General features: G+C 40.4%; 1 protein-coding gene across 5 annotated transcripts in view; it reads right to left on the bottom strand.

The window, feature by feature from the left end:
- esyt2a (extended synaptotagmin-like protein 2a) overlaps positions 1 to 15,290 on the bottom strand; it is a 52,845-nt gene that overhangs the window by 26,064 nt on the left and 11,491 nt on the right. For all 5 annotated transcript variants that reach the window (XM_085254013.1, XM_085254015.1, XM_085254016.1 and 2 more), the window contains exons 3-7: positions 9,614 to 9,655; positions 7,464 to 7,598; positions 6,960 to 7,036; positions 6,332 to 6,404; positions 3,508 to 3,597 (exon numbers count right to left, since the gene is read on the bottom strand). In XM_085254013.1, coding sequence (XP_085110139.1) covers positions 3,508 to 3,597; positions 6,332 to 6,404; positions 6,960 to 7,036; positions 7,464 to 7,598; positions 9,614 to 9,655 — 417 coding nt within the window. The remainder of the gene's footprint in view (positions 1 to 3,507; positions 3,598 to 6,331; positions 6,405 to 6,959; positions 7,037 to 7,463; positions 7,599 to 9,613; positions 9,656 to 15,290) is intronic.

The following is a 15,290-nucleotide window of genomic DNA, read 5'->3' as shown; positions in this document are numbered from 1 at the left end:
CTGTAAATCTGATTCATTCAAAGTAAAAACGTCTGCTGGCTGCTGTAGAAGCAAACCGTTCATAGCAGATAAATAGAAATACTGCCGGGTATCATGATTTATGACTTCACCGAAACCACCACAATCTTTTGTCCTGTTATGTCAGGACAGCCAAAGTCAGAGTGGCTGCTATTTAAAACTGCTGTGTCAAAGCGCTGCGTCACTCGAGGACCTGTTTGGATGGTTTGACCGATCTACATGTGTAAAACATGTAAAACCAGCCCTTAGAGTTACGCTGGACAGGTCTGATGTCACTTTGGACAGCATGTGGCTCAGGCAAAAACATCACTTAAATATAACTGTAGCCGTCAAACGCACTCCCACTCCTGTTCTCACCATATTCACATGTGACGGATGACCTTTTTTGGCTTGATTTACCGATGCTGACCGACGTCCATATAATATCCCACAATAGTACATTTTTACATTTTAAAGTTTACAACTTCTCTACACTTTCTTTGTCGTTTGGTTGGGTTTAGGCATTCAGTAATGTTGCTGTAGCTACTATGAAGTGCATGCTAAATGATATGTTACAGTTACTGTATTCGTTGTTACAGTTACTGAAATGTCTGCTGCACTTTTAAGCTGGCGAGCAGTTCCTGGAAGTTTTATATTTATGTTTCATTGCAATAAAAGAAAAAAAAAATTATACAAAGAAAACTGATCAATTCTGTTAATAACCTTCCCTTGGAAGCCAGTTTCAATCAAGTTATATTAAAATATGTTTTCTGTTATAAAACAATTACTTTATACAACTGCAGTCAACCTGCTCACAATGTCAGATGCTAAATCTGTGACAATACTAATAAAGTCTGCTTTATTATCTGAACATTGATGATGTTTTGGATGTTTCTATTATGCATATATATTGACCTGATAATACAACACTGGATAAAAGTGGTGCACCGACTAATGCACAAACCCTGCCCTGTGCAGCGTCGTGCGATGAATACAAACATTTAAACCGACACGAAGCCTCAAACTTGCCCCTGATGAAATCAAAGGCACGAGACACACCAGAATAAACCAAAACAAAGAGGTGGCTGGTGGTTGATACTAACTGACACCAATGCTCAGTTTCCTGATTAGCGGCATTGTCAGAACACAGCTGTCACGCCTGGAGCCAAGCAACCTGTCACAACGCAACTGTGGCACACAGGGAGGAACGGGAAGGAGAAACAACAACAGTGAAGAAATATCAGCAACGTCACGCTCGGTGTGACGAGTTGGTTTATTTGTGGCAGTACAGCAGCAGGTAACCGTCAGTGTGAGGGTTGTTATCGACCAGGTGTAATGATAACACCAATATACCATCTATAGCTGTGGAAGCAATGCTGCTAGTCTGAGTCTGGAAGCACAACTGACAGACATTTTTAACAAGCCAAGAAAGTTCTTTGCTGCTACTACTCAGCGGTTTAACTAACGATTCCAGGAAATACATATTAATTAAAGGTATTTATTGCAATTTTCTGATTCGCAACAAAGCAACAGAAATCTACCCTATGACACGAGGCACCGGCCAATCACGGGCCTTTATTAGATGTCTTTCAAATGTAGACAAATCTGTCAGAATCTGTGAAGATTTATTTATAAAATCTGCCATTAATATGAACTTACTTAATATTTTGCTATATCAAAAAACAGGATTATGGGAAAAAAAAACAAACTCCCGGGCTGCCTCACTTTTAGTTCGGGTCAAAATTAACAATCAATCATTGCGTTACATGCGCAGATGCAAACCTGTGCTTCAGGTGAGCGGTGCCTGAGACAGAGAGAGAAGAGAAAACCTGCACAGTGGGCGGGATTTTCAGATTCTCTCATTATTTCTTTCATATTTTCATTGTTAATGATTATTACAGGTGGGAAATATTTCCTCCTAAATTTTAACTATTGGTGAAACTTGAAACCCACCACACGCTGGAGGAAACCATTTTTCTACTGTCGACATCTGCTAATCAAAGCAGCATGCATATAGCTAGCTTGTAGAAAAACAATAGTTCTTACACAGAACAGCTTATTTGAATAATCAGGTCACTATTTCTTGGAAAGAGACACAGCTGTTGAGGATTTGTTTGTTTTTTTTCCTCGTTAAATACAATTGTTGCACCAGATTGGTGAATGTCATCAAGCTCCATGATCATCAAAAGAGGGCAGGCGTCATCTCTGGAACTGGGCAATTTATAGCAAAATAATCAATGAGGATAAACGACACTACAGAGCAGAGGACAAATTTGGCGAGTGATCTGTTGCTTTGACTTACAAAACTGCACTGTGTAAATTCACACGTTACACATTACTACACTCATTACATCCGGAAGTACAATACAACTCAATCAGGAAGGATTTTTAAAACCTCCCGAAAAGGAAAATGATTAAAATGCCTTAAGAGGTAAAAAGCTTCCTGACAGACAGGATCTGACCTTATATGCTTGAAGTGAACACTGCGTATCAGTGTTTGGCTCCTTGCCCTAGGACATCTCTGTAGTAAATTATTAGAAAAGCCAGTTTCTAAGTTGAAGTCCTACAAATACATTTTACAAGAGACAACGCTGATGTCACAATGTCATAATAAATGTGTCAGCAGTCGCTCCTTTTTTGTTAGATCCTTTGTAGTAAAAGATTAGAAGAGGGACCCTGTCAGGGCACTTCACACATATGCAGATGACATAAATGATCTGACAGACTTGAACAGTCTTATTCTAATTCTGCACAAAAACATCTATGAAAATCAAAAATTTGATTTCATTTTCTGGCCTCATCTGAAACTCTTTATTGTTTGATGTATGTTCCATGTCAGCAAAGATCTGCCTGAGCTCTCCACACCTTGTTTGACAGCAGAGAGAGATAAAATCACTTGTAACCGCCCTGACTTCTTCCTGGTTCACATCTGAACCACAAGCTTCAGCGTTTAGTTCAAAACTCCACAAAAGCCGCCTCCTACTAATTTCAGACTGAAGATGTATGTTTATTGAGACAGGGGCAATTTCACATTTCTATTTGAAGATTATGATAGCAAATATTTTTCCTCTGAGTGCCACCATCAAAGACTGAATCTAGAAGAGGGACCGTGTTGAAGCACAGGAAGGAAGGCAGCAGTCAAAGAGAAGGAATGCACTGATAAAGGAGGGCTTGAGTTAGGCTGCCTTCAAGAAGACTGAAGAGAAAAGCGCTGTGGTAGGTGGCAGAGTGCACAGTACCAGCAGGACCACCATCAGGCAAAGAAAACCAATAAGATCTCAGTGATAACAGCTGGTGCTGGTATGCTAGAACTCTGCAAGTTATTAGCTCAAAGTTTGCGTGTGTTTTCATGTAAAAAGCTTGATATTTCCCTTTTTTGCAATGCAGATCAAGGCGCAACGAAAACAAAGCATTTGGGGACTCGTTAATGTAAAAATCTGACCAGGAAACATAATGGAAACAACAAAACCTGAAAGCATTTTAGAGGCTGCCAAAAGTTAAAGTACTCACAGGTTTCTTGAGGAAAAAGACAGAAAGGGCTCCGATCAGAGGGATGTCCCCCAGCAGCGGCTCCATCACCACTCTCATCACTCCATGAAGCTGAACAGAGAAAAAGAAAGAAACATCACAAATGAGTCTTTTGTTTTTTAGCCTGTGATGACCCCCAGGTCTAGGTTACATCGATGAGCCCTAAAACATGATTCTGTTGATCTACAAAGTCCAGCTTAGGTGAATGGATGGGTGGGATAATAAGTCACAGGATTGTCAGTCAGGAGACGGTCTTTCTTCTCCTGTTTGTGTTTTGCATTCAATTTGACTTTTTTTCCCCCCACTCACAGCCCACAATCCATCACAGGTTGCTGTAATGTTTAAAGTAGAGAGAAAGTGATGTTTTCTTGTTACCGTTTTGCTGCATTACGAGAAATAATGACCAAAATCCACCAGCAACAATGAATATTGTGTGAGGACCCATTAGTTTGAGTAGAATCGGATCAATACTGTGGTAAAAATGCACAGTGAACACAAATTGGGCAACGACCCATTAAGAGACAAATTTGATTAAATTCTGACAATTCTTGTTGAACGAGCAGCAATTATTTCAGACTGTGAGTCAAAAATCTGTAAAATACTGAGGAATAATGTCTCTATATAGTTTTTTTTTACCATATATACAGAGTCTATTCAGATTTCTGTTGTGTTCATCCGCGAGGCGTGGGTGGTGGTTGAGTGTATGTAATGTTATCCACACAGAACAGTGGAACAGCAGCTCAAAATACACGGTTGGTGAAAGAGGGAAAAAGAACCAGCGAGTTTATTTCCCACTTCCTGCAAGAACACAAAATATAACTAGATCGGCTGTACTAACAGACTCACATATACTGTAATCATTAAGCCTACTGTAATCCTAATTTTGAGGCCCTGAGAATGAAGAAAGTCTGCAACACAAACTTCACAGTTAAGTGAATGTTTCTTTATTTTGGATGCAGGTTTCTCAGAGGCTGCAGTGACTCAAACCTCAGACATGCAGACTGGCCGTCTGTAGCACCAAATTTGGTTGTAGCTTGCTCTGAGTAATCAAATACCAGCATTTTGCACATCGAAACGGACGTGCAGCGGAAAGACTGCAGATAGCCTCTTGTTTATACCACTTTCCGTCCTGCAGCTCATTTCTCCCTGAAGGAGGATGCTTTAGAAGTCATGTGCAGCTGATAATGCTCCATCAGAGGCCCGCTGGGACGAAGAAGATACCTTTTTAAATAAAAGATGTGACAGCAAAAAAGAAAAGAAAAAAATAAGTCGACAGCCAGCGAGTGGAGGAGAGTAAACCCGAATGACTCATGAAGCATGATAAGCTCCCAGTTCACATCTTCTCCATTTAAACTACTTATATCTTCAGCAGCCTATGAAACGCTGACACACCGTCGGGGACTGAAGCTCTACAATCTGAGCCAAACACAAAAGGAAAACATCGACTGGGCTTCGTACACGTAGCCATTTCTCTCTGTAAATCTTTGGGTCTTCTCTCCCACTCTGATCTCTGGTCAGCAAATATGGTCTGATCCTGTGCCAACAGCTGAGTGGATAACGTCTCGTTATCAGTTCTGTGTAAACACATGATGCAATTAACTTTCTCAGCAGAGGTCAGTACTTAATGTAGAAGTCACCGCTGGGGTACAGTGTGTGTCTTTAAGTTTTTCATTCATTTGGTTTTTTTAGAAACTGTTACTACTTCTGCTACCACTAGGACTATTTCAAGGATCAAACTTGAATAACAACTTTATGTCCATTAAATCAGCCACTTTATTTATTAGGGAGAATTTCCAGACATTCATTTGTTCCTGGCACCTAAAATTTACTATGTAAAAAATAAAAAAAATTTCTAAGGCTCTGAGACTCCAGAAATCCACAGTGAGAACCATTAACCACAAATGGACAAAACACAGAACAGTGGTGAACCTTCCCAGGAACGGCCATCCGCCCAAAGTTACTGGATGAGTCGTCATTGGACTCCAAGGGAACGGTGATGACTCATGCAGGAGGTCTTAATAAAATAAATAACATCACTGATTTCCTGTCTCAGTTTTTGCACTTTCAGTTTTCAGACTATTGAATTAATGGACTTGTAGTTTTGGGTACAGCAGTGTGGAGGTTAGCACTGTCACCTTACACCACGGAGTTTAAATCCACCAGCCTTTCTTTGTGGAATTTGCACGTTCTCCCCTTGTCCGCATGAGTTCGCTCCGGGTATTCTGGCATTCTTTTCACAGTCCAAAGACACGCATGTTAGGGTCACTGGTTATAGTAAACAGGCTGTAGGTGTGACTGTTTGTTGATCATCTACACTGGTTATCTATACTCCTACTGGGCCCTGAACTGGAAAAGCAGAAGATGGAGGGACTCGTTGTTTGGGGTGATCGTGGCTCAAGAGTTGGGAGTTCGCCTTGTAATCGGAAGGTTGCTGGTTCGAGCCCCGGCTTGGACAGTCTTGGCCGTTGTGTCCTTGGGCAAGACACTTCACCCGTTGCCTACTGGTGGTGGTCAGAGGGTCCGGTGGCGCCAGTGTCCGGCAGTCTCGCCTCTGTCAGTGCGCCCCAGGGTGGCTGTGGCTACAATGTAGCTTGCCATCACCAGTGTGTGAATGTGTGGATGACTGGATATGTAAAGCGCTTTGGGGTCCTTAGGGACTAGTAAAGCGCTATATAAATACAGGCCATTTACCATTTGTAGCAGAAAGTGTTGTGACAACGGACTTTGTATTTTTCATGTCTTTATATGGGATAAATAGCCATACAACTACTGACCTTAACATGTTGCATCTATCTTGGATTCGTACCTGTATACTTTTGATTCCAGCCCTGCAGTAGTACTTTTTGATGTCCACGTCAATTTCTGTATTCCCGACAAAACTGAAAGGAAGGGTGAGAAGAACGTAGAAGGGGATTCATGTGTGTATTCATATGAAGATAAAAATAAAAAACTCATCATGCATTTATTCAGATTTTAAAGGACAAGTTTACACACAAACCGATGAGAGTGCTGTACCTCCACCATCCAAATCTATTTGACTAATTTGACGGTGACTTAATCTACATTTGATGTGTCAGTGAGCATTTCTGCATGGGCTCAAAAAACGAGTGCGTGAAAATGTTCCAATCAGGTAATACAACTGACAATTATTACCAATTATGATCCTGAGAAAAAGGAAGCGCACAAAATGAGCACTTTAATAAACATTTACTGAAGTAACGAGTTTTCTCTGTGTGACAACAAACTAAACCACTTGAGTTTAAAAACTCATCAACTGATTCAGACCAAATTAAACAAACTATAGGTTTTAAACGACAGCCTGACGCTAAGATTTGTACATAAGAAGTCATAATTTGAAAGAAACAAGTGCAATTAAGATTACATCACTGGCAAAGTCAAGTAAATTCAACAATGAATGAATCTGAGCGGTCTACCTGATCTGCAGGTCCATGATAACCTGCCTCTTGTCCACATTTTCTGTGTAAACTTTCACTCCATTCACTCTCAGCGGCTGCAGAAAAAAAACAGAGGACATGACAAAACGGAAATCAGACCTGCAGTAAAAGCTTTATTTAATGTTTACTAGCTCTGCATAATTCTACGTGTGAGGTAAATCTGGGTGCGTGGCGAAGAAACTTTCCAGTTCTGATTAAATCAGTTCATGCGAGTCAACGAAGGAGTCACAAATAGAAACATGCGATAAAAGATCTGAACACGTACACTGTGACAGATGGTGCTGCCTAAAACGTCCATGACACTAATTCTCCAGGATTTCCCACAAAGCTAACATCTAAAAATAAAAGTGTTATTCTACAGGCAATAAAAGCCTATAAAACAAAGTGCTAGCTGGTGTATTAGTACGAATAACCCAGATTACAGAAGTGTCCTGCCATGGCCTTTTGGAGTGCATTCACAACACTGTGTTCTTATCTTGTCACCTTGTCGCCCATGTCAATCTTGGTGAAGCAGAAGGTGCTGAGATGAGGGTTGGCGCCCTTCACCGCCGGCTCGATGGTCTCTCTGAACAGCTTCTCCACAAACTGGCAGATAAACGGCCACATCTGCTTCACCGTCTGAGGAAGGGAAAAGAGAAAAATCATGTGGGAGAAAGAATTAGACAGATACAAGACATCCAAATCCCACAGCCCAAAATCCTTCAGCCCACAGCCTGAAGTCAGTCACTGAGCACTGATGCATGCAGCTGCTGGACAAGCCTCATGTTTTACAGCAGACCTGGTGAAAAACAATTACCTGGCATCTCTCTGCAAACGCTTGTGTGTTTGTTGCACTATACCAATTTAGTTCAAATGACAAACAATGCAGAGATCGGTGTACTTTAAACTGTCACTGTGTTTGTCATACTTTAGATTGTCTATACTTACTACTGCAATTGAGAAGCTGTTACCAAGACTCCTGTGTTTCTGTAACTACATGTGCAGCTATTTGCACCATTTGTGCCCAATCTGAAATCCCCCTGACGGGCAATAAAACGTATTGCTTCACATTACATCATATTACATCACACTGTATAATATTATACCCTCAGAGCCATTGCAGGTAAACATCAATCAAAAATATGTCTTACAGCTGTATTTCTTATCATCAGTGTTGTGTTACCAACACCTTTGCCAAACGAGGTCATTTTTATAGTCCACGGGATAAAAGAAACCACCCTGCAATTACTCTCAGCTGCTCCTTCACCTGACCTTCAGTTGCTGCTGCTGACGCATTAAAATAATATCACCTCGCAAAAATTCCTTGTGCAATCACAGCGAGAGAAATAATGCACTCAAACTTTGCACGACACTTCTAATTATTACGAGCATTTTGAGTCCAAGTGTAACCGAGTCTCCTGTCACATAACAAAACACACTGAATATGTCAGCATTAATAAGCATACACACTAACGTTACGGATGCCTTAAGAAGTTACCAGATTGTTGCTTTAACATCCATTCACTAAGCCACACTCAGAAATTTCACTACCACAGAAATGAATGAGTCATATTATGAGTGCAAACTTCCCTGTAAAATCCTCTAAAAGTGTAAAAATGCTCTGTGCCCTCAGGTGAACACTATGAACTGCTATAAACCGTCCTTTGATTACAGTGACCAGGAGCATTAAAGGTTCACAGAGGTCTGATGTTATGGCAGGTGAAGTTCTGCTCATTATGACCTATTTGATCCAGATGAAGAAGCAATGAACTGAGCGATATCTGTTGGCAGCGGACGACATGACTTTTCAGGCTTCTGTACAGGAGCACGCTCCTCACTTCTGTGTTTGGGTGCGAAAAATGTAAAATCATCTAATCTGCCTGAGCTGAGCAACGCAGCTACATGTCAAAATCCTAATCTGAGGGAAATGAGGGAGTAATTATCCATCACATACATTCACTGGTGACCATCACATTTAATAAATGAAGTGACATTTACAGTACATTTACTAAATAAATGAAGTAAGAAATTATTTTTTTATATCCTAATTTAACATTTATTGAAACATTTAGCAATACTTTAGAAGACATTTGAATCCAATAAAGAGTAAGCCACCAAAGCCCTGGCTGTCCCTCACTCCATCCTCCTATGAAAGGGCCCATCTGTATGGTGATAATCAGAACTATTGATTGCCATGTTACAGGTAAGTTATGGCCATTTCTTTGCTTTAGAGGAGAATACCTCTGTTTTTTATTTGCCTTTCAAATGATTTTCTGTGTTCCCATAAACAGATGTTAAAAAGATATTTTCCTGCTCATCTTCATCCATTACCTTTTTACTGGAAGGACCTGTACACATTTACAGTAAGTGGTGCTCTTCTGATGTTAAGACTCACTCTCTCTCCCTCTCTAGTTCACTTTGCATCTCTCTCCTTCACGCTCTCCCCACCTCCGTGTCTCTCTCTGGGGAGGTGGAAGCACTGGGTCAGGGTCTCTCAGAGCTCCAGATTCAGATCCTATTTATAAACCCTGCCTGTCTGCCTCTGCTAGCTGGCAGACTACTGTTGAGGATGTAAGGCGGTGTGCGAGTAGGTGTCTAAGCACAAAAATTTATTTAAATATAATATAAAGAAAAAAAGAAAGAGGTGTATATACCTTATTCAGCCATTCCACTCTTTCCACATCTGGATAATGGACCTGGAATAGAAGATGGAAATGTATCAGTTAAAAACACGATTTACATTTATTTAAACAGCTCTAATGGAAAGGTCATGCTTTTCTTTAGGCGTGCCCTCATTTGTGTCTCCTCTCCGTTTCTTGACATTACTATAGAGGACGCATTGTTTCTATACTTCTGGTTCACAAACTACATCACAACTACTGTAATCTGTGGCATGAATTTACAGGCTCTTACATTAGGCTGCAAGGTAGAAAACAAAGCAATGAAACTGTAAAAAATAACCTGTAAAAAAATACATATTACATGCTGCTGGTCAAAGGTCAACGAGGAGATAAACAGTAAGGAGTTCAAAGGTCAGGCCACAAAAAAATTACAGGAAATGCTTCAGTCTGTTTAGTAACTATGAAGCATACTGTAGCACTCCTGTTTGTCAGCTTATGAAGTAGAGGTGGGGGGAAAAATCGATACTGTGTAGTATCGTGATATTTTGTTTGCTAATAATGTATCGATACAGGGACAGCAGAAATCGATATTTTGTTACAAAAAAGGTTTTTTCCTGACATTCCTTCACTGTCCAAATGTGTTTAACTTTTTTTTATGGCAGCAATAAACATGACAGTTTACTTATTTTCATTTAAGACATGTTTTATTTTAAATGGTAAATGGTAAATGGCCTGTATTTATATAGCGCTTTACTAGTCCCTAAGGACCCCAAAGTGCTTTACATATCCAGTCATCCACCCATTCACACACACTGGTGATGGCAAGCTACATTGTAGCCACAGCCACCCTGGGGCGCACTGACAGAGGCGAGGCTGCCGGACACTGGCGCCACCGGGCCCTCTGACCACCACCAGTAGGCAACGGGAGAAGTGTCTTGCCCAAGGACACAACGACCGAGACTGTCCAAGCTGGGGCTCGAACCGGCAACCTTCCGATTACAAGGCGAACTCCCAACTCTTGAGCCACGATCGCCTTAATTAAGTTTAAAACTTTTTTATTTAATGTAAAATTATATTTTGTTTTAATTTACTTTCAAATTCTTCAGTTGCTGAATGGGCTGCATAGTTTTCCTAAATTGCATAGTTCAGAATAGCTATAATTGTACCAGATGGTTGCATTCAGTTAAGTTGGACTAGACTGTAATACAAACCGTTCAGTTTGTCAATAATAAAACTGACTGAAATGAGAGAAAGACTGAGTGCGAGACTTTGATATTAGATAAAATGAATATTGATAAAGTTTACCTTTATGTACAGAATCTGAATATCGCAAAATATTTTTAAAAATTGCAATAATATCGTATCGTGGGATGTATGGTGATTCCCACCTCTATTATGAAGTAAACCTTGCAAAAACAAATTAAACCATTTTAAATTAAACATAAAGCGCTTGCAGAAAATTGTAAGCTTAAACGATGCGCTGGTTCAATTTTAAAAGCTTAATGTTGCTGTTGAGCTGCACTGCATCACACCAAGGTGCAAAAACAAACAAGGAAAAAGGAAAGTGCAGGTCTGAGTTTACAACGAGGCTTCTTGCAGCATATCAGTGACAGCTCGTACCTTTGTTTTGGCATCGTGTTACCTCACATTCCTGTACTTTTCCCACTGATTCATGCCAGTTCTCTTGGCAGAGCAGCGAGCCACAGAGAAAACACCGTAATGAAGTGTTTGATGCTGCGTGTAAAGACTCACACACACCTCCACTTTTCACTCATCGGTGTTGATGTCAAAGAACTGTTCATGATAGAACTTCAGTTGAGTTGCTGAGGTGAAAACAAACCAATTGGCTACAACAGACATTTCTCTGAAAACCATCAATGTGTACATCATTGTTTACAAGATGAAAAGCCATCAAAGTAATTAGAGTTCTTCCTCTGGGGAACATGAACATCTGCACTGAATCTCATCCTAATTCATCCCATCACAGCTGAGACGTTGGAGTAGCTACAATAACTAGGGATTCTTCCTAACAACTAACTTGCTAGTAAATACAATATTACATGGAGAGCAAGAAAACACTTTAAAACACAGACCGTGTCAGCACTTTCAGCCCTCTTTTCAAACGTCTACATGCCTGTGCAGAATGAGGTGACATGTTCCACAATATGAATCAGCCTACAAACAACTGTTCACCTTCCAGATCCAAGTGAAGCAGAACTGTGTTGCCGCCTTGAGATCTTCTAATACTCACAGAGACAGAAAGATGTTGTGCGAGTTGCTGCAAAACATCTAAAAAACAAAAAACTATAGTGAACTGACACACCCCATCAACACAATATGAATAATAAGCTTAATGGATTAGCATTAGCAATTACCCCGCTAAATGCCAAACATCCAGCCTATGTCTATGTATGTATTAGGGCTGCCACGATTAGTCGACTAGTCACGATTACGTCGACTATCAAAATCGTCGACGACTAATTTAATAGTTGACGCCTCGTTTGAAGCTTTGTAAGATCCCAAAAGACGCAGGAATAAGTAGTAGAATTTAAGAGTGTAATAACGGACTGAAACAGAAGATGGCAGCACTGCATGTACAAGGATGCCAGCTGCCGTTAAATCCCGAAGAAGAAGAAGTAACCCTGTCCCAGAATTCATAGCGCAGCCCAGCTCAGTTTCCAACAATGGCGGCAGCTAGTTAGTTTTAATATTACTCTTATTATTCTTTCTGGGTCACAAAATAAACATTTAACATATGTTCAGGCGAGAATGTAGCTGTGTAAACCTCAAATATCTGCTCAGTTTATCAAGACGCCACATATTTTCAAAAGCGCTCCGACGTTTTCGGAGACGTCTGTTACCCACTAGCTCGTTAGCTAGACGGGGGCAAGGCTCACTAGAGCCGTGAGAACACCGGACTCCCGGCAAATAGTTTTCAAACCCACCACCGTCTTTGGCTACTCAGGTTAAACATATATAACTCACTTAGATAACTTGTTGTTATTGTTTGGCTTTCTTTAGCATTTTATTTGTTCCTGAGTAAATCGGTTTGGCTGAGATTAAAGTTATAGTTTTTACACAGCTGAATAAACGTCAAGCAGACAGCTGATTATCAGAAGTGTGAGATGCTCGAGAATATACTCCAGTGTCCTGTTATATTTTAGAAAGCAAGGAGTTTATTAAACTTCACCGAAACAATCTGCAAATTTCATTAAAATTTAATAAACTATCATCTTGTCTTTATTTTTAGTTAGCACATACTTTTAAACACTTAAAGCTGTAAGCTAATGATAGTTATATAAGAGCAGATGCTGCTGGTGCAATAAGCTGTACGTTTTACGTTCAATGGATGATGATCTGATTAGTCGACTAATCGCAAAATTAATCGGTGACTAATCGACTATCAAAATAATCGTTTGTGGCAGCCCTAGTATGTATCATATATAGTCTATTCACAGGCCTCTTCAGTAGCTGTGTTGGTGGCTACTGTTGGGCAGATGGGGAACTGTTGAGCCCTGTACTTCAAAAAGAAAAGCAAAAATGTCTTCAGCAGATGCCATTTGGGCTCACTGCTCACGGTGAGAGCTCAGCTCAAGTTACCACTGCTGCTGCCATTAGGTATGGGAAAAAGGGAAAATCCAGCTAGCTTCACTTCTTTTCTTAGACTTCAACTTATTTTAGACGCATGCACTCATCATTTTAGGCTTGAAATGATCCGACTTCAAGCTACAGACCCGACTTGACAGACCTGTACTGCCATCCAGCCAGTCATGCTGGCAGCCTGGCAAAGTGGCTGCTGTATGTTTTCACTAAGTGCAGTATCATTTTCTGACAAATGATGGATGTCTCATAGGAAAATATAACTCAGAGGCTAAGTGCTGCGACATGCCGAACACCAGGATGTCAGTGCAGCAGCATCAAAGGACTTCTGGAGGACAGGGAGTAGACTGTGGCAGACGTGTTACGTAATGGGCACGCTGAGAGGATTCGGGAGAAACACTCAGGCCCGAGGCAGATACACGAGTGGCAGGGGCCACAAACAAAGTCCATTTAAATACAGGCTGGTAAGGCTCAAAGCACAAGCATAAATAAAAGGTTTGTCTTTGCATGTGCTTCCTCATTCAGTGTTTTGCATTTAAGTGTATTTGAATGCTCAAAGATCAAAGTCCATTTCACTGAAAAATGAAATTGACCAAAGCTGATCCTACTCAGGAAGTCAAGGACCAAACATCACAGCTAAGAGAGGAGTTAAGACATAAAACATATATTTGCTTATGTTCTTATGATTCTCCAAAAGTTTCTAAGATATTTTTAATAAAACTGAAATTGTTATGTGTTCAAAGACAAATCTGTCTTTGAACTTAAAGTAGATCTTAAAGTAGATGTATTCACAACTGTTTCTCACACATGTAAAGTTGTACAAATTAAAGCATAGATGACCTGCGAACCACACGTACTTTGTGTTAAAAATGAACATCTAAATACATGAAAGCCTTCACAGAAATTTAAAGGGACAGCCGAGTGTCTTTATAAACATCTAAATGGGTACAGAGACATGACCGAATGCTGCATGTGTCGCATACAGAAGCATCACAGAGTCACAGAGTCTCACATGTGGCCCAACGTGGCCCAAGAAGCTATCCAAGTTATGCATGCTTTGCACACCATGACCATGCAGTCATGCATCCTACAACTGAAAAAGCTAATGATGGCATCACCATCCCACTGTGGATTGCATTTCCTATGACGACACCATTTTTCTGTTTGCATTTAATGAACCACGTGAACAAACTTCTGTTTTTATACTAAACCTGCTTGATGTCATGCTCACCATTTACTGCCAAGTGTATAGAATCCCATTTACACATGACAGAAGTGCAGCAGTATTGGCACTGATAAATCGGTTCTGAATTCCCTGATTAATTTCACGTGCCATAAAAAGATTAGGAAATAGTGAAAAGTCCATCTCAGTTTAGCCTCTGATGACGTCCTCAAATGTCTTTCTTTCTTCAATCAACAACGCAAACTACCAACTATGTTCAGTGTTCTTTTACATAACACAAAGATAAGAAGCAGATTTTCACCACTAAGAAGCTGAAACTATTTAAAAGATAAATTAGTGCTGTCAGCGTTAATCTCGTTATGTCAGCGCAGGCGTGCAGCTAGTATAGAAAATGGAAAGACAACAACAACAACAACAACAACAACAACAACATGTGACTAATGCAAATGACTGTTTCTCTGGTGGGTTTTTTTATTAGTGTTGTTTGAATACTTTCCCCTGGAATGTCACATGGTTTCTAAGAACCGGGCCCCCTGTCTCAAATTACTAAAACACAAAAAGTCAATACTCCTGTGGGGTTTATGGATAGCGAAACATCAGCATCTTTGAAGATGCCATTATGAGCTAAGCAGGCAAAAGGCTGATAGAAAGAAAATACTGCTACTGCATCCCATTGTTAGTTAGGCCAAAGCGCTCCATCAGGGATTAAAGTGGAGCTTTACATGTAAGTGAAATACAAATCATTGTTTGTTTTTGGTGACAGTGTCTTTCTGCGAGTTATTCCAGGTTACACTTAAGGCAAAGCTGCTCCAAATATGGCCCTGACATGTCATTGCGCCATTCTTTCCTTAGTCCCAGCGCTAACCACATCTGTCACATAAACAGTCTGCAACTTGGCAGATGACAGAAAACCAAAACAACAGAGTT

Source organism: Mchenga conophoros, linkage group LG18 (assembly GCF_057382185.1).
Source record: "Mchenga conophoros isolate Kocher_MC1m ecotype Shallow Benthic linkage group LG18, M_conophoros_male_GT1.1, whole genome shotgun sequence".
NCBI lineage: Eukaryota > Metazoa > Chordata > Actinopteri > Cichliformes > Cichlidae > Mchenga > Mchenga conophoros.
This window is presented reverse-complemented; position numbering and strand designations above follow the sequence as displayed.